This window comes from Anabrus simplex, chromosome 2 (genome assembly GCF_040414725.1).
Source record: "Anabrus simplex isolate iqAnaSimp1 chromosome 2, ASM4041472v1, whole genome shotgun sequence".
NCBI lineage: Eukaryota > Metazoa > Arthropoda > Insecta > Orthoptera > Tettigoniidae > Anabrus > Anabrus simplex.
Genome location: NC_090266.1, coordinates 782,676,159 through 782,697,503, shown reverse-complemented (window position 1 = coordinate 782,697,503; position 21,345 = coordinate 782,676,159). Strand labels below are relative to the sequence as shown.

The 21,345-nt window shown below is 35.3% G+C and overlaps 1 protein-coding gene across 1 annotated transcript in view; it reads left to right on the top strand.

Moving 5' to 3' along the window:
* Positions 1–3,686, top strand: part of LOC136863686 (5-hydroxytryptamine receptor-like) — a 684,082-nt gene extending 680,396 nt beyond the window's left edge. The window contains exon 4 of the mRNA XM_067140046.2: positions 2,480–3,686. Coding sequence (XP_066996147.2) covers positions 2,480–3,686 — 1,207 coding nt within the window. The remainder of the gene's footprint in view (positions 1–2,479) is intronic.
* Positions 3,687–21,345: the final 17,659 nt, after the last annotated feature.

Genomic DNA, 21,345 nt, shown 5'->3' with positions numbered 1-21,345 from the left:
CATTTCAGGAGAATAGAAAGTAAGGACCACAGAGCTAGCAATAGAAAGTGGAACGAAACAAACTGTTTCGAGATGAATCCCTCGAGAGAAATGAATTGTTTTTATTGCAAAACTACTCAAATACTTTAGGGAAACTTACCCTCGTATTAATTCCAGATTCGGTAATATCGTATAAATCAAGTTACCTCTATTCCTTAAGAATATCTCAAGTGTCGAGGTTACGTTTGATGCTGCTCTCCCTGCCTGAAAATTAAGTAGTGGTCTAAGGAAAATGTGAATTTTTAGATCATACAAGACTTTGTACACTAGCATTGAAATACTAGGACAACCTTCCCAGTAAGTCCGAAATGCAGTCTCAAAGTAAAGCTGTTGCAGGGTCAAGACATAATCACGAATGCTTCAATCCTTATTTTTGTTTGTGTAGGGTATCAAGTTACGGTAGGAAGCATCGGACTGCGCAACTGGAAGACTTAAGAGTTACCTGTAGTAAAATGTAAAGCAATTATGGATATTCACGGCTTTTAAGAAATACGTGAAAGAGATTGCTGCAAAATTAGCATATAAGATGAATCACTTCAATGGAACTTGTAAAACAGCATCCGTATATCTGCCGTTATTTTTTCAAGCTGCTGTAAATATCCGCAGCTTTTAAGTAATGTATGAAAGAGATTGCTACAAAATTAACATGTGAAATGAGCTACTCCAGTGGAACTTGTAAAACAGCATCCACATATTTGTGCAATGTTTCAAACAAGAACGAGTCATAGTCATCGCACAGTGAGAGTATCATCCTCCTCATCTAACGAAATGAAGTAATAATAGTGTCAGAATTGTATCAAGAATACTTGAATCCTTATGGTTCTGAGGGCAGGGATCTAGAATATGTAAGGATTAATTGATACATTTTCTACTTGTAACATAATTATTACCAGAATAATGAAAATTAAACTACAGTGGTCCAAATATTGTGTTCAGTTCATACACATTAACATCTAAAATGCAATTTTTCAGACACAGCAAAAAGGAGTCAAACATTCGTGTTGCTAAATTTCAAAATATGAAATGACAAGTGAGTGCAAGCAGTGCCAAAAGTACAGTATTGCACTTGTATAAAGCCAGTGAACTCATCGACTTCAATTTGTACTAAAAGATCTACATACGTACATAATACAACCTGATTTCAATGTACAGTTACCAACATGCATTTATTGCTCTTCGTACAGTATTTCTTCATGAAAAGAAAATTGTAATACTACTATAATATCTAATTATTCTACAATTACATGTAAATAATAAGACTACTATGAATTTCAAACAATGCCATATATGTACAAATAAAGAGTTGTATTTTAAAGGAGTGGAGATTATCGGAATAGTCTGTGTGTTATGGGGAGTACAAATAAATAATAACAATCTAAAGACGAAGTAATATCGTCTAATTGTACACTTTCGTTATATTTAATTAACTAAGTATCATACCTATATTCATGTTTTGTTTGCTACAGCTAAACGAAACATGAAAAAGTCCATAACTGTCGTTTGCAAGTCTCACAACTTAAGTTCCATAATTATGCTTGAATGAAATCATTCTATTTCTGACTCTGGTCTACAATTCGTTATCATGGTACTGTTATGCTTGCTCGCCAGTTTATTACATTCACACGCATTTTAAAGATTTAAATGAAACACATCTCTAATTCAGAATACAGGAAGTATACCTATAAGGTTAGATTTTACGAACAATGTCGTCTCTAAATTACCAACTAATCGATTATCAGTAACTACGTAGAAGTAGGATAGATTGCATTGGCATGTATTTTACTCCGTAAAGGCCTGGAAGTTCCCTAAATAGTTAGAACATACGAAGCGAATTACAGAAGGAACTGGTATACATAAAGTTATGAATTTAAAAGTTTGCCGTATCAGAGACTTATGATTTAGTCCAACGATTTGTTACAAAAACTTCGGAGATATTAAATCGCTTTCTCTTCTTGAATAAGAAAGCTGACATTTCATCCAATTTTAAAAGCGTTTCAAAACAGATAAATTTGGCACTAAATTATTTAGAAAACCAAATTATTGTACCTGTCACTGAAAAATATTATTTTACTGTTAAAATAATTAAATTGTGTTCACTGTCTTCCCATGTTTAGCTACTAACATGGCCACACTCTAAATGTATTTTGCCCTTCGATAAAGAGCTTCGTCATTAAATAACTTCAAACAAGTACAAATGCATCTTTACTTCAGATGACTTCAATAACTATCTATTGTAGGTGTACCAATTTCAAAATGCATTAACATCAGTAAACTCTACATAATTATGAATACAATATAATGGAGTTTTATCAGACTTAAATGGCCTTGTCTTGTTAAAATCTAATCTTCATTAGGTTGTTATAATCCATATTATGACATATATTCACTGTATACTTATGGCAACATTCAGATAATAACTGTGTTCTGTATCCCTCCATAGATACTGGGCAGTTACCAATGTGGACTATATCCACACGCGTAACTCCACACGCATCGGAATCATGATCGTGGTGGTGTGGACGGTGGCGCTGATCGTGTCCCTTGCTCCCCAGTTCGGCTGGAAGGACCCTGAGTACTTGGACCGCATCAATCTACAGCAGCGCTGCCTGGTCAGCCAAGATATTGCCTACCAGATTTTTGCTACTTGTTCCACGTTTTATGTCCCTCTTCTCGTCATCTTGGTGCTCTACTGGAAGATCTTCCAGACTGCTCGTAAACGCATACACCGCAGACGACAACAGCGTAACACTGTATCTGAAAACATGGCTTCTCAAAGCAAGAAAGGAACAAATAACAATCCTCCATCAAAACACACATCAGCAACTAAGTTCTTATCCAAGAGAAGATTTCGTAAGTTAAAGTCAACCAAAAAATCGTCAGCTGCAGAAGCGCTAGTAGCATCGCTGGTTCTTGTTGAAGGGCATTCAACAGCTTCTATAGATATCATTGGGGAAGATGAAGAGAGTCAGAAATGTAATCAAAATAGTGCTGCATCCGGTGCTGGTGCTGTTGGCAGTATCAGCAGCAGTGTAGATAACAAAGAAGAGTCTGAAGGTAAAAACGATGGAAAGATTGTAACAACAGCATTTACAATCTCCAAAAGTGTTGAGGAATCTAGCAATGTACAGGTAAGATTAGCAGAAGCATTACCTACAATTACAACTTCTAACAATGTATCGCCAGAGAAATCCTCGACGGCAACTACTACAAATAATGGCTCCGCAAGTCACCAAAGTCATATGAGTGACATGAGTCGCGTTGAGATCCTTCAGAGAGAGGCAACGCACAAGGAGATTACCGTTCCTCAAGTGCAAGAGAAGATTCCTGTTGCTACAACTCAAAGGCGTGATAAAAAGGAAAGTTTAGAAGCCAAACGTGAAAGAAAAGCGGCAAAGACATTGGCCATCATAACTGGAGCATTTGTTATATGCTGGTTACCATTCTTTATAATGGCTCTTTTAATGCCATTGTGCGAGTCGTCATGCTATATTACGGACTCGATGCAAAGTTTCTTTTTGTGGCTAGGGTATTTCAATTCCACACTTAATCCAGTTATATATACTATCTTCAGCCCTGAATTTCGGCAAGCATTCAAGAGGATTTTGTGTGGTAGTGCCAGACGTTCAAGGTCAAGAAAACTGAGATAAAACTAAATGATGAGGCACTAGTTTTATCACTTAGAACAATGAGTAACTTCGGACCAAGTTCATATCACTAACATTCAATTCAACTTTTACTAGTTAATTGCAGTCAAATATTGCCGAGTTAAACAAAGTGAACAAGAGCCTTGAGTTATCGAAGAACTTTACGTTCATATATAAAAATATATTCCTTTATTTTTATATTGAAAACACTTCCAGATATTTATTTACGAAAAAAGTATCACTCATAATGTGCATCTCTGAACATAACCTCACGAGATTAACTGCAATCTATACTAGCGAAGAAATTAATGTATTAGCTACAACATTTCTCCAGTTACAGTGATAATTTCAAACTATGTACTACTGCAGTATATCAACAACAAGGAAGGATTTCAAGCTGAATCTGCAAAATCTCAAAATGCTGCGAATAATCTCTTCCTTTTACAAGTAGAAAAAAAATACTCTACAGAATAAAATCCTTTCTGTTCGGAAATAATTTGGGCAGAACAGTGACACAGAAACTGGATGTGATTTCAACGATACAGAATGTGTGCAACATACTCTTCAAATTCTATCTGCAAAAAGCAAACATTAATATCTTAATAATCCCTGCACAATACACGAAAATTTATTTTTAATTTTAATATTTTTGAGAGAGATTGCTGAATTATTTTGCGTGAAGTTGACAACATGAGATTGATTATCAGTATAGTCTTTATATTACGACGTCCTACCAGTTGAACATCAATGTTCAACAAATTTTTATCTTGGAAAACGTTCTACTTGTTATTTCTATCGGGGTACTGTAAATTAGATCCAAATTGAAATTAATTAAAAATTGTTTTCGTTTATTATTCTCCAGCACGTTCGAGATGTCATAAGTAAATACATATTAATTAATAATATCTGTAAGAAATGGAAATATTGCCTACAGTCACTACACACGTTTTGTGGTACTATGTGCTGCATTAGTTAATAATTACAAGTGCCGAAGATCTCATTAATAATAATTGAACGTGCAATTATCCTGCATGCTAAATGCCTCAGAGTACAAATAATACTTCAGTGGAAGTGAATATACATAAAAATACATCAGAAAGTTTCCAGCAATAATTTGTTGATAATAGTCCTAATTAAAACATAGTAAAACAAAATTTGCAAAACGTTTAGGGAAGAAAATTGCAGCATAGCACAGTGTGCCTCGGTCTGGATAAATATTCACAATACAAATACGAGACACAATTTCAATATGGTACATTGAGCATTGTGAAAAGTATCTTTGAGTCCATGATTTTTAATTCGTATATTCATAGCCAAGAATCGTAAGAATATGTACAGTTGTTAATTAAAGGAATGTTTAACAAAGTATTGCTTTAATGTTGAATATAAGTCTGTGTATGTTTGTGGGGTGGGGGATGACTTTCTGTTAAAACTACAAGAAGCACCGACCAAGTATGCTCGTATTGAGCATTACGAGAACAGTGAAGGTATAAGTGGAGTTGTATGGGTTGAAACGTGCACATTAAGTACGCTGAAGTATTATAATTCTGTTTCGTTAGTGAAATCTACATTGACGTAACTTTGTGAAAATTCAGTTGATATTCAGCCTGGAAACTTTCATGCCTTAATATCTCTTGTTGACTACAACAGTTCTCTAAAGAATGTTCCTGGTCATCTTCTGCATTTATATCCTACCCCACGGAAAATAATGAATGCTAAGAATTTACGACTTTCAACGTGATTTCCCCACTTACAATGAAACACATGCCCCTTTTGGAATGAAAATGCCTTGTTCAAAATGTATAGGAAGAGTAATTAGAGACTGCTATAATTTACCAAGGGAAATGTTCGATAAATTTCCTAGTACGGTACTTTGAAAACAATTAAGAAAGGACTAGCTGGGCGACAGCCGTAAATGTTGATTGATTGATTGATTGATTGATTGATTGATTGATTGATTGATTGATTGATTGATTGATTGATTGATTGATTGATTGATTGATTGATTGATTGATTGATTGATTGATTGATTGATTGATTGATTGATTGATTGATTGATTGATTGATTGATTGATTGATTGATTGATTGATTGATTGATTGATTGATTGATTGATTGATTGATTGATTGATTGATTGATTGATTGATTGATTGATTGATTGATTGATTGATTGATTGATTGATTGATTGATTGATTGATTGATTGATTGATTGATTGATTGATTGATTGATTGATTGATTGATTGATTGATTGATTGATTGATTGATTGATTGATTGATGCATGCTCGTCTCATGCCCTTCCAAAGCAACGTATTTTATTTTTCCATCTTGTTTGATGTGTCAATTCTTCTCATATTTTTTTAAAAATTTTGCTTTGATTTACGTCAGACGGACAGGGATAGGTCTTATGGCGACGATGGGATAGGAAAGAGCGGGGATTGGGAGGGGAAGCGGCCGTGGCCTTAATTAAGGTACAGTTCCAGCATTTGCCTGATGTTAAAATTGGAAACCACGGAAGACTGCGGAAGGCCTGCCGACAGTGGACCAATTCGTTCGGTCATTTCTCCTCACTCAAATGAGGTACTTTTACAAGGAGCTGCACAAAGAAAATAGAATTAATATAATAATTATGGCATTTCGCTCGGTCAACACCTGATAAATTTTCAAATTAACTGACCACCACTCCAACTTGAGTTTGACAGTGCTGAAGTTTATGGCCATGAAGAAACCACAAAGTAAATAGACACTCGAATCCAAATATTCATACTAATATAATCGTATTTGTACACAGCCTTTGGTACAATAAGTTGTTAAAGCTCTGCCATATCTAACGCAAGCGGTGAAATAATTTCATATTATTTTGCCTTTCCCCAGCGTAGTATCTATAATGACTTGAACAATCCAATTGTAAATAACTATTGGAGTGGTTATCTGTCGGGACGATTCTGTAACATTTGATGGCTCGTAAGTTTACCGTCCTTTAACAGAAATGTGTACAGGCATAGCCAGTGCTATTTTTTCTGGAGAAAAGTTGCCGGTACTCTCCTATATAGGTACTATTACAGCAACTTCTACACTTCGAACATTAATTCCAATAACCTCGTCGTCACTATCCACTCCTTTCTCTCGCACTAGGCTCTTTATTATGTCGAAGATGTCCAACATTCTGGCCAATCATTACCAGAATCGGTTTCCTTTTGACCCAGTGAATCTTCGGTCTTGGCTTAGTGATCCTGTTCACCATGTGTATTTTCGGTGCCGGTTTTCTATTTTACATTATCACACGAAGATTTTACAATTACTACTTCTTCATCTATCCTTATTTTGCTCGTTGACATAAAGAAACTACTTATTTTACTCATTTTGAACAATGATTGCACTGATTTCATTTACAATCGATTTAGTCAAAATTCATTTCAACACCTGAATGTTGCAGGGCGGATATAGAATTGGTAGTCTGTCACTGGAAACAATCGAAGAATGAACAAATTCGTTTTCGTTTTTGGCTGCGTTACGAACCCATGGAGCCTATGAAACATGTAAGCATAGTACCAACTTGTGAGAACGAAAACTAAAAATGAAATTCGTGAACACAGTACCATCTGCTGGAATATGTATAATAAATTTCTCTGTCAATAAATCTCACTTCTGTTTTTTTTTACTTGGGAAGCAAATGTGCCGGTACTGCCTACCGTTGCGTACCGGCAGAAAAAACATTTGGCATAGCACTGAAATATAGGGCCTATATGGAAACTGACTTCCATTATGCAACAAATGACATGGGATTATTGTAGAAACGAGAATCATGTGAAGGTATTTCACTCAATAGCATCTCAAGCGGTATTGATGGGATTGTGAGAGGAGGGTGAGTACCTGTACGTCATAAGGATTCAAAAATGGACACGAAGGGAATATTTAATTACAACAAACACTACCTCCGACTTCACAGCTTTCAGAAGTTCATACAGGGAGTTTCAAAAAGAATATACGTATTTCAAATGCATATATATATATATTAAACTGCAAGACATACGAATATGAAACTTTACACCCATATTTACGAACCTCGCAAGTTAAGATTTCAGATGTTCAATATGTCCTCCATCAGCGACACGAACAATATCACATCGATACTCAAATTCCCCCCATACTCGGGCAAGCATGTCCTTCGTCACTGATGTTATGGTAGTACGGATCCGGTTCTTCAACTCCTCCAGGTTCTGTGGGAGTGGTGGTACATAAACGTTGTCTTTAACGAAACCCCACAATAAGAAGTCACAGGGTGTTATATCCGGTGACCGTGGAGCCCAGCTGAGACATGCTAAGTCGCCAGCTCCTTGACGACTAATCCAACAGTTCGGTAGTGTTTCATTCAGATATTCACGCACTTGGCGACTCCAGTGAGGGGGTGCCCTGTCTTGTTGAAAAATGAAGATGCCTTTGTGCAGCCTCGGAAACAACCAATTTTGTAACATAGCAAGATACTGCTGACCGTTAACCGTGTTTCCATCAAAGAGGAATGGGCCGTAAACAGATGATCGGGATATCGCACAAAACACATTGACTTTGGGCGAATCTCGTACATGTTCAATGACTGCATGTGTGTTCTGTGGGCCCCAAATTCGAACATTGTGTTTGTTCACCTGACCTCTAACATGGAAAGTCGCTTCGTCACTGAACACGATGCGTTGTGCGAAAGTGTTATCATTGTCAATAGCATCAAGAATATCGTTACAAAATGCCACACGTTTGGGTTTATCATCAGGACGCAGAGCGTGTAACAGCTGTAACTCGTACGGCTGCATAACCAACCGACGTCCAAAAACACGCTAAATTGTTGTTGTAGGCAGTTGTAACTCCCGACTGGCACGACGAGTTGATTTTGAAGGACTACGTTGGAACATTTTCTTCAGGAACACGAGGGCGGCCAGGATTCTTTCCTTTACATACACATCCTGTATCTACAAACTGTCGATACCATCTGCGAATGTTCCACCCATTCGGAGGATCAATTTGGTACCTCAGCCTGAAACGTCTTTGCAATGTAATCACGGAATTGCACTTCGCAAACTCGAGAACACAAAATGATTTCTGCTGCGGAGTAGCCATTTTAAATATAATGTGACGGTTACCAAGCAAAACAGAAGATAACTGATATCTATCGGCTATTAATATAAAATAGACTATGTATTCGTTTCTCCAATAGCCGAGCCGAGGTACAGCGATCAATAATTAGGACAAAATAATACTTTGTAATACGTATATTCCTTTTGAAACTGGATAAAAGCTGGCATCCATTGCGATCACAAAATAATTGGATCTTCCTCCAGCTGGGAGTCTTCGTTCAAAGCTGGAATACGAATGATGATGAAAATTTATTTATTTATTTATTTATTTATTTATTTATTTATTTATTTATTTATTTATTTATTTATTTATTTATTTATTTATTTATTTATTTATTTATTTATTTATTTATTTATTTATTTATTTTGTATGGTTTCTTTCAAGTGGCGAAGTTAGGGCTCCTGGCCCTCTCTTAAGCTTAACTCTATTATTCTTTATTAAATGAAGTCTGGAAGAGAAAATCCGCCTGATGGTTGGTAAGATTAATCTTCAGTTATAACTCAAGCCCTGCTTAATACAAACATCAGATAAAATAAATATTGTTCATATGAAATAATTAGGAGGCCGACCTTTCAATTCCCAAATAAGGGCGGCTATCAGGTGGATTATCTTTTACAACATTTATCCGCAGATACATTAACATATAATTTAGCATAACATATAATAATAATGCCAACACTCGCACTCTCACATGTATAAAAGAATTAAAATATTATACTGTACATTACCCAATATGAAATAATATTGCTTACACACATATTACACAACTATGAACTAAGTCTACATACACAAGAGAAACACTCATTGTCTACTGCCATTCACACACTCAGCTGTACAGCGATCGTGTCAGTCAGTGGCCTTCAATAGGTAATCTCGGCAAGATCTCTTGAATTTAGGCAATTAATTACTGCCCCTACACTGACTGGCAAGGAATTCCAAAGTCTAGACCCGGAAATATTAAAAGAACTGTTATACGTAGGTGATTGGTGAAGAAGAATTGCAAGGGTAGAGCCAGCGCGAGTGTTACAGGTACGAAAGGAGCAAAAAAGTGGAATTTAGAGGAAATAGTGGTGGTCGCGGTGATTTTTGTTTTAAGAGGAAGTATAACTTGGTAACCATCCTCTTAGAGGAAATGTGCTGAGACGAGTTGCTATGTAGAAGCTCATGTATTAATACAAGGATGTGATATTTACGTTCTTTTCAGTTTTTAGCCAGTGAAGTTTTTGACAGTAAGGAGTTATATGTACGTCATAGCTCAAGTTAAAAATGAATGTGAGACAACGGTACAAAACTCGCTGCAGTTTCCTCGTTTGTTCCTTAGTTTCGTCAACAAGGATTACTCCACAATAGTCGACGATAGGAAGAATTATTACACTATGGACTAATCTTTGTCGCATGTCCGGTGGTAAGGCGTTTTTGTTTCTTTTCAATAGATGAAGCGAAGCAAAAGCCTTCCGACATACATTTTTAATATGTTCAGTCCAATTTAGAGTTTCATTTATAGTCATGCCAAGTTTTCTCACTGTTGTACTGTAAACAATTATTTTATCGTTTATTAGCGGAGGTGGAGTAGGTGTACTGTTGATCACTGCTTGTCCTTTCGATGTGTTTATCGTACGTTGATCATACGTATTCGCTTAGTTTTTCACGTAAGTAATAAACTAATAAACTGTCTCTTCCTGGCGTTTTGATATACTGTATTTAGTAAACCCTGCGCTTATTCAGACTCCAGTTATTTTCGTATGAATCAAGGAATTCCAAAACATTATTGTGACAATCCCGTAAGTGTGTGATTTCTTCGAATCTACGTCAAGAATCATGATTCACGCTTCATTATTTCTAACAAATTTGTTACGCGAGTCTCCTTGACTTTCACTTAAGTCGATATTCAATATTCAGAACTGAAGTGCATTTCTATTACAAACTAAACTATTAGACACAATTTTGCGTTGAGCTTCTGAAAAAACGATAAGTTTCACGGAAACTTTGTACTTTATTTAATGGAAATGCAAGAAAAACAAAGGAGTCTAAAATATCTTGCTCATTACTGTTAACTGCATGTTCTAGTATTTTTAAGTTGACCATGAGTAGAATTCACGCGTCTTTATATAGTTATCATAATCATATATGACTGGCACATACGGACTCTCGAATGGACTTCTCCTTACGGAACGAAAAAAATATATAATACACCTCATCAAAAATTGTACTTGAAGTGCTAACGTCATTTTAAAGCAGTCAGATGTAAATGATGGCAGTGGCGAAATCGGTATAGCCCCTATAATACTGTACATGCATAATTATTTATAACTTGTGTGACACGTAGGTGATGTGAGGTTGGAAAGGAAAGGATTTCGGTCGGATGAAGCTGCCAAGAATGTTGCATGCCTACTATTACACAGCATGAAATGTTGCAGGGTTGCATTAATTGAAGTAATAATAATAATAATAATAATAATAATAATAATAATAATAATAATAATAATATGTCTTATATAATCAGAAAGAATGTTTCCCAAAGCTTACACGCAATGCAGTCAAACTGACCGGCCTGTAATTTTCAGCTTTATGTCAATCACCCTTTTCTTTGTGCACAGGGGCTACTATCGGGAAGAAATATGATACGTAGCCTACCAGTAGGCCTAAAGTAATAGGAGGAAATGTTCTTGACATAAAACAAAAATGTCACAGGGAAAACTTCTGTAACTCACAAAAGTGAGGAAATATAAGATGTAAAATGTTATTTAGGACTGTACATGAAAGAACGTACCTTTCTAATAATCATATGTTGATAGCATGAACATTCGTTTGCTATTCACTTCATTCTTTAAATTAAGATAATTACAGAAGGAACAGACAATATACAGTATAGTGCGATTATTACAGTACGTATATTAAAAGCCATAAACTGCTTTCAAGGACGTAACGCAAACCTCCTCGATGGTAACCGTTGTATCCAGAGTTCAGTAAATTACTTGTTTGTAAAAAATATAATTATATTCTGTATGCCACGATATTCATGTAAAAATACACACTAGATGGAGAGAAGAGGTAAGTAAATCATTGGCCATAATACACTGTACGAAAAGATGGCATCAAGCATCAAGAAGCTTTCTCTAATATCATCAAACGTGCCTGTTTGTCAGTAGTGTCTAATTTGCTGGAGGAGGATTGTAGTGAGCTTTTTTAATCGTAATAGGGCTGAAGGGTACAACTAATTTAAAACCAGTTGTTGTTCGTTTAGGTATTAGCAACATAGTGGAAATTATTCCTGAGGAGAGGAGCTGCTCGAACGGAGGAGGAGTTATTACTAATTAAATTCTCATAGTTGAATATTGTGGTTAATTATATATTTATTACGTGATTTGTTTTTCACAATATTCAACTATGAAGATTTAATTAGTAATAACTCCTCCTCCGTTCGAGCAGCTCCTCTCCTCAGGAATAATTTCCACTATGTTGCTAATACCTAAACGAACAACAACTGGTTTTAAATTAGTTGTACCCTCCAGCCTGATTACGATTAAAAAAGCTCACAACAATCCTCCTTGCTGACCAGAGGACTAGATCGTGATTCAAGTTCTTAAGACATAAAATGACTTTAAAATAACCTTAAAGTACCTATTCGCGTCATCTGTAACGATGGCGCATACATTATCCGAATGTAATACCTATGTATAACTGTAAAACGTTTTTAATAAAGGGCATTGATTATCAAAGGTTTGATTGTATCATGAATCATTCTACAAAAGTCATTATAGAAATTTCTTCACGAATTAATTTCCATAAGACAGCTACACAGGATTTTCATAAAACAAAGGTGTGTTGCAAAGAAACAAATACTTTGTTTTGCACGTGTAGTTCCTTTTTGTAAGGGAAGCAGCTTTACCGTTGACACCTTCCAAGATTACCTCATATCTTCCGAGAGTAGCATTTTGTTCCCTGCGTTGACCTAAAGGATAATTCGGCTAACACCTCATGTCCATTATAACGTAAGATTATATTTTAATGCAGGGTGATTTATATGCGAAAGGACTGAAGAATTTTATTTTAATCGAGAGAACATAACACAACAAAGATTACACGTCGTGAAAAAAATAGAATGAAGGTGAAGAGCCAGTCCACCAAGTGTGTGAAAGCATAACAGCTAGAAGGTCCTCAAACTTCCCTTATTCCGATCAATTAAATGAGAGCACCTTGAATACAAAACGTAAATCACGTACAGAGATATTATGTAACTCAGTTCGTGAGAAAATTCAATAAGAATTCGTGTGGAAATACTACATGAAATAAAAATGCCGTATATGGCGATCATTCTTCACAGAACGTATTTATTTCGTGAAAACCATTGACAAGTTTATAAGTATGTACGCAGGCTTAACTTTGACCTCATTATAACTGAAATGCTTTAAATATTTCTCAATCGAGCATGAAAGAACGTACACAATTCGATTATAAGTCATTGTATTCACTGGGTGAATTGCGTGCAAATGATTTGTAGCCTAATTGATTGTCACAATAAGAATTACAGTAGTTTCCTGAGAAAAACCTTCGAAATTAGGAGGAATATTTATTGTTCTGCCTGCTCCGATATTCCAGAGAATTTACACGCTAAACCTGTTTCCATACAACTATCTGAAGCAACCTCTAATTTTAAGGTTCATTGATGAGAAGAACGTTTAGTTTATTGCAAAACCCGCCTGAAGGAAACATTCTGAGGAACGAGATGAACATTATTTAAATGGCTCTATATAAATCAGAACGAAGGCATCTGAAAGTCAAGCAGAGCTCAAAAATGCCAAATCACATATTCATTTAACATCTAAATTAAATTAATAAATTTGTGTGAACTGAAGGTAGATTTGAACTGTCAGTCTATTAAATAAACTCAAATGTGATTCAGTGTAACCTAATTAAGCATCATTAATCAGAAAATTATAATTAAAGGATGATTTATGCAAAATATTTTTGTACAAACGTAATTAATATGGAAATTTTCCTCTAGGAATTCTTCATTGGCAGGTGCTTATGAGAAGCTTCCCAAAGAGAATGTTCTTTGGTAGGAAGCACATCCATGCTCCCTGAAATGTATTCGATATCAACGTGTGATAAAAAATGAAACATCATTAAATTCCATATTATTTACAGAAATCAACTTTTAGTTTAAATGTCACGAAACAAAATACCAAATTTTGTGATACGTCATATTATGCTAAACGCTCAGTTTATAAACACTCTTTAAAGTGATATCCGTTCATGTAACGACCTCAATTATATAAAGTTTAAATTCATTATTCATTATTCTGACAGTTATTTTACGAATTTGTACGATATTCAAAAACCAAACCACGTGATTCTCACCAGCTAAATTCCGCGTTAAAAACCCATTTTGAAGTAAATTACATTCTTGTTCTTTGGTTTATGGCAGTTGAAAGATAAGTCATTTAAGTACGTAGATACCCATATTATTCCATTACACTTCAAAAGCCCTTCCCATTAGTTTCCTCGATTCTTCGTTTATATCTTAATGGGGAGGAACACCTTCCACTAGTTTAAATTTAGTTCAGCTGGAATTTTTATTTTCAGGAACTTCAAATGCTACTTAAACTATTTTTTATGCATAACACACATTTATTCGCATTTATGCAATTATGTCCAATTTTCTAAAAAAACTAGTAATTACTTGTAATAATATTTACCAGTATTATTATTTCAGGTAAGTGGAGGTCTCCGCTACAAATACTACAATTTATTGAATATTTACATCGCTCCTTTTCTGAAATGTTTTGAAGACTTATGTCAACGACACATCCTAGAATTTCTATGATATTCCTCCAGAATTTCTTTTTTCTTCTTACATATGCATTTCTTGAATTTTTGTACTATTGATTATTTTTTCAAACGTTCAGCTACTTATGCCAAAAATGGAACCTAGATCATGTTGAAAATATAAATAAAATAAATTGCCCTACAAAATTTGAGGCAAATGTGGTCAACAGTTTTTGAATTATCACGAACCCCACATTTAAAAATGCAAGTTACGAAAATTAAAACAAACGTATGACTGACTGGGGTGTAGCAAATGATATACATGGACATTTAAAATCATATATTTTGAAGTAGTGGAGATAATTTTGATTATAGGGGAGAGTTCATTTTTTAAAAGAAGAAAGGAAGTTAAATATTCAATTTTTGTACATATTGAGGTGTACCTTCCACTTAAGTGAAAATACTGTACTACAGGTACGTCTTTTACGAAGAGTTTATAAAAAGTTCGGTTTTGACTTTGTGTATTTTTATTTGTATGTTTATGTGGCTTTTATAAACTCATCCAACTTATTATTTTCATTACTGAAATGCTGTATTTCAGAATACCAAGGCGCACAAGCAATAAAATTCACCATAATACTTTCATTGCATTCTCATAACATATTGATATTGATGTTATTATGCCAGGAATATAAACATATTTACATAATGTGCCTAATGAAGTCCTAAAACCATGAACACATTTTAAACACTAAACATAAATACCATCATAATATAATGCTGTTAAAATATAGTTTATAAAACCACGAAAATATGATAAGATGAGGTAAAACTAGAGAAATACAGTATATTATAAATTATATCTGTTAGAATAATATTATCATGAATATTCAATAACAGCACCAAAAAAGAAAATTAAAGAATGGGTAACTGATGCCCATAAAATTTTAGTCAGATTCATTACTTTTATATTGCTATCGGAAATGTCCGTTTATCTTTGTCGTGTTTGAAAAGGCGTGATTAAGTGATCGAAATATTTGTTACATATAGCAAATTCTAATCAATTGCAGTAATGCATGCAATCGTATTCGCTTATTCTTGATGAACGCAAAGTATGGATCCAGTTCCATCATTTAGATGTGGACCAGTGTAACACAAATTCCTTTGAGAGATAGTGGAAGTATTACTCCTGAGGAAACGTTTTTCTTAGGAAATTAACTTTTAGAGACATTGGAGGCTTACAGTATAAGCTGAAGAATAAAGAAAAGTTGTGTAAAGTTAAGTAGCTGTGGCACACCCATTTCAGTCACTCAGCATAAATATGTTTAAATAATAAATAATGTGCCTTGATTTACCTGCTGTAATTCAAAGTACTCCACTTATGATTCACTTCTACTCTCGTTCTCGAAATCAGACATCAACTATTTGTGCTAAGAAATACAAAATGTTTATTATGAACATCACATCAGTAACCATAGATACTGCCATATTCTGTCGGTTGACAGGTAGAATCTTAGGTTTTGCAAGCGAAATTTCTTCTTTCTGAACTAGATTTACTATTTACTGGTTCCTGACTTCAGACATAAAATATATGGTGTCTTAGCAAAGGGATTTATCGCTCTCCAGAGTAACATATGCCCTTCGGTTTTGAATTATTGGAAACTAATTACTATACTTGATAGAAGTCGTTGTTTTCGCTTGTGTTTTAAGTATTGATTTAATTCGTCTGATATTACAATGAGTAGATTCCACGCACTAGTGATCCTATCAGAGCGAGGAATTTTCAATTGTTTAGTCAGTCGCATTACCCTCTCTCTCTCTCTCTCTCTCTCTCTCTCTCTCTCTCTCTATCGCTCTCACACATCCCGGTTCCGCTCTATACCTATCTTTCACAATTGACCAGTTTCTAATTGAAGGTCATCCACCGTAGGACATAAATAGTCATTAATGTCCTTTAATTCTTTCGTTAATTTAATGTATGGGAAATGGAAATGTGACCATTATAAATCGCGAAGTAAGGACTATGAAAACACTTTAACCTTCAAAAGCTACTATTTAACAAAAAATCCCCACAATGAATCAGCCAATAGAAATGTAAATGATGTGATAATCTTTAGTAATTCATGGAAAAAAGAAGATAATAACTGCAAACAGTAGCAAGAAATACAGAATCAGGTAGGAGGGATCTGTTGAGCCTGGTATATATTTAAAATCAAAGCTTACTGACATAAGTAAAATTCTGAAATTACCTTCAAGCCGAGTCTGAAAGTATTAATACATTCGTCGTAAATTAAGGTATTCATATCCACAGAAATAATTTTATCATGTATTTTTCATCGTTTATGATATGTTAGATTCCTTTTCGATGTTGAAAATAATAAAACTTTAGGGTGATAAATTTTGTATACATCCGTGCCATGTTTACGTAATGTTTATATTTAGCTTAACTCTACCAACTAATAATGCATGCAATAAAAAACTAGTGAAACCTTCAGAAAACCACAGAATAAAATCGCCTCATTGAAATAAAAACAACGATGAATTTGTGTGAAATCTACATCAGTCACCACGGAATGTTTGTTAGTGAAACTGACCCTGAATAACAAATTATCTCACGTTATTTTTCGCTGATGATTCGATCACTAAACACTTGTTGCCATGTGAAAAGAGGTAACGATTTTATCATCTATTTTTTGCAAAGGATCATCCCTACTAATCCCAAGATATGTCAGCCAAAAACGACAGACGTTTACCAGTAAGAAGAGCTACTGATTCCAGGAAAACCCCTGAATGTATGCTACGGGGTCATTAATCCCTAGGGCACCTATATAGTTTTCATGTATATCCTGCGCGAAGAAACTTAAAGTAATTGAATAAAGCGAGAGATGCAGTATATAACCGCTTTTGTCAAGTTTACTAATATCAAATTCGTATATTTCATAGTTATTTAATATAGCACATGTGTCCTGCATTTTAACAATATCTTCGGATGGATTCACATTCTCATACGATCTAAATTTCGATATTTTCAATTGTATAGAATTCAAAATAACAAATCTAAAATAATATATTACTGATACTGGTGAGAAAACATTAACACTGCTAGTACAGAAACTTATCGAGGAAATTTATATCACGTATTAGATTGAGTAAAATTACAGATTACCGTAACTGGGCAGATCTCCCCTCTGATCTTTTTCCGCTTGTTCCAACTATTTAAATTATATGTTTTATTTATTTATTTATTTATTTATTTATTTATTTATTTATTTATTTATTTATTTATTTATTTATTGTTGTTTAACATTTTTCTCGCAACAAAAATTGGATAGGTATCTAGACTTCCCGGGTATTCGCAAGCAAAATGTCTACAAGTAGTGTTGCTCCATTGAATTCATGATCTGGGAGTTTTCCATGAACACTTACGACGCTTTTCCTGTACAATGCGTCCTGATTGAATGATGCTCTAGAAACTGAAAAAGTCCTCATGAAGAAGGTTGATCTTGTACAGCCTACTCAAACGCTCGCCAATTAACAGCAATAGCATAAATTGACCTTACATTCATACGACAATACAACAACTATACTGAATAAATCTTAAAACAACTCATGCTTTAATTATGATTACCGTACACTTTCAGGAAATGAACTCGTGATTTCCTTTTCTGAACATCAGTGTTGTATGCTTGAAGTAAATATTCCGCATTACGTTATTCTGCTCCATGCATAGTTAAATTGTCGATGATACTTTACTAAAATTGGCTACCACAATCTACATTTTTTTACTTTCCATACAATATGATCTTCGCTGAAATATTTATAATAAAATATCATTTCATTGGCGTTATATTTCATAAGTTCAAGCAAAGCAAGCTTGTAGCTTTACGTGGCTGTTGACAGCCATGTGACATCCTGTTTTAAGTGGAATTCGAGGCACTGGGATCTGACTTACCACTTCAAGCATCCTACATGCATCAGTCGATATTCAAACTATGTCCATTTTGTGAGAAGCCAATTATTATGCCTCTCGGCTACCACGCTCTCCGTTCATGACTTCCATTACTGTTATAGTTTATACCATGGTGCAATATTGGCACCTCAGTCACCATAATCATTGACCCAATCATTCTATTTATAGCTATATTTATTTCAAGAAGCCATTGCAACATACGAATGCTCGTTAATAGTCACCTTTCTTCCAAATCCTTCAGAAACTAAGATTTATAATGAGGACCTGTACGTATTTCTTGATCGGTGACATTTCTTTGATTTATATTCAGATTCACATTCAGTCTCTGTTGAACCACTCACTCGTATGCCTTCTCTCCACGCACATTCCTGCCGTACATGGCGTGATCGAGTACAGAACTAAGCACTCCGCACTGTTGCTGAGGCTACAAATAGTGCAGTCCTTTACCTTTCATTGTTCCTGGGACCTCCAATGAAGGTTTACTTTAATTCACGCTTTACTTTAATTAGCGGAGTATCACTACCAGCTAGCATTATGACTGACCATTCCTACAGGGCTTCGACATCAGGCCGTTTGCTTTTCGTGTATTACATATGAACGATTATGTAAAAGTTGAAAATAATAGATATATCTTGAAATAGGAAAATACACTGAATGTATAAATTAACGTACTGGTTGAAATAGATATTAAGCACGATCCTTATTTTCCGATGAATATAAGAAAATAGCTGAAGACATGATCTGTACAAGCGTAGAAGTTTCAATGTTTGCATTATTACAATTGCTGCTCATTTTTGCAATTTTTTCGAAAGAGTTCTGGCACATATTCCTGTAGAAAATGTATTTTGAAGAGAAACATATGTAACGTATAAAATAGCGGCATGAACACACGAAGATACAATAATAATTATAAACTAAATCAAGAACAAATCTTCAGATTCTTAATACGATGAAAGTTTCAGAGCTGTTTGGCTCAATATTTACTTGCACAGTAGTACCCACCAAACGTCATGATTGGCAATTATCGTATTTTACTTAATACAGTTAACAAATATGCTGGGCAGATATTTACTTACCTGTCAAGTCCATTCTCAGAACTGAAATGTTGTGTTATATAATTATACAATCTGAAATTGTTGTATAAATACATGAGAAAGCAGTGCTGATGTACTTAGGCTGATCGAAGTTTGGAAGTGATGTTGAGTTCATAATAAGTAGCCTATTTACCTTAATTGCAAAAATACACTTAGTGTCATTATATGAATATTTCACTTTATGTGCGTCTTCATACTTACCGTACCTAAATTAATAAATAAGCTGTATAGTTTAAACACAGCAATAAATTATCGGAAGATTCGCAAACATCCCCGTAATCTTTCACTGGGTCTATTAACAGAGACTCTGGCAAAATGGTATGCTACACACAGTACTGATGGAGATAAATAGTGTAGTGTTGTCTTTTAACTCGCCCTTCAGTCTTTCAGAGAATATTCACTACGATTGACATAATGAGATTATTACCATAAATATAAGATGAAATATAATTTTATTTTCTGTTCTTGATTTCCATTATGCAGACAACGAGCAAAGTGCACCCTAAGGTATATTTTCCAGCACAAAAAATAAGAGAAATGAGAATGTGAACTGAAATTAGAGTCTCCAAATGGACCTGAAAATCATGTATTTTCCCTTAACAAATGTAAGTGCTAAAGGATGTCGCGAAAGTATATATACGAGGGCTGTAAACTAAGTAGTTGCAATATTTAATGAGCTAACAACTATAATTGCATTACATTCCTTCAACGTAGCCACCCGCAAGGTCTATTACATTTTGCTAAATGCCGGGAAGCCGTTGGGGACCGTTGGCAAGGTGTTCTCCGTTCATGACAGTGATGGAGCCCCCACTGTGCGGAGTACAGATGCCACGTCAGGAAATCGGCGGCCACGGAGGGGTTCCTTCAACTTCGGAAACAGGTCGAAGTCACAAGGACTCATGTTTTTTGGAGTACGGAGGGTATTCCAAGGCCTTCCAATGCCAGCGCTGCAATACGAGCTTGAAATTGTTTGCGACATGACAACCTGCGTTGTCATGCAACCCGATAGAGCGATGGCTCGTAATAAATGTGGACATTTGCGCCACATAGCCGAGCGCATATTTCACTCCAGAAATCGGCAATAATAGTCACTGTTGACGGTTTGCCCCTCAGGCACAGCATGCGTAAGAATAACACCCTTATGGCCGTATGCCACGATCAGCATAAGCTTCACCCGACTGGGTTCCTGTTCAAATTTCTGTGGATGTGGCGAACCTGGATGACGCCATTCATTCGACTGACGATTTAATTAAGGCTCGTAAGCTCGTGCCCGCGTCTCATGAATGGTGACACTACGCTGTAGAAATGCGTCTCCTTCGTTGCGGTATCCGTCCAATGCATACCGATGCCATTTCTCTACGTCGGCGAGTTGATGTAGAACCCAACGCGACGCAATTCTCCTCACGTTAAGACATTTCGTCAGTATGAGCCACGCCGTTTTAATGACTGAGACCAACCTCTACGGATAATTCCCGAACAGCCCTTCGACGGTCTACGAAACGACAGCACTCACGATGTCAATCTGATTTTGAGGAATTGACAACCGACCTGTGTGGTCCAAATCCGCAGTCTCATTCTGAATCGCACGAAACGCCTTGACCCATCGTGTAACCGTCCTATATGGTAATACATTCCAGCCACAGGCATCGCGTAATCCTCGATAATATTATGATGCATTTTAATCGATTTTAATCCACGAACG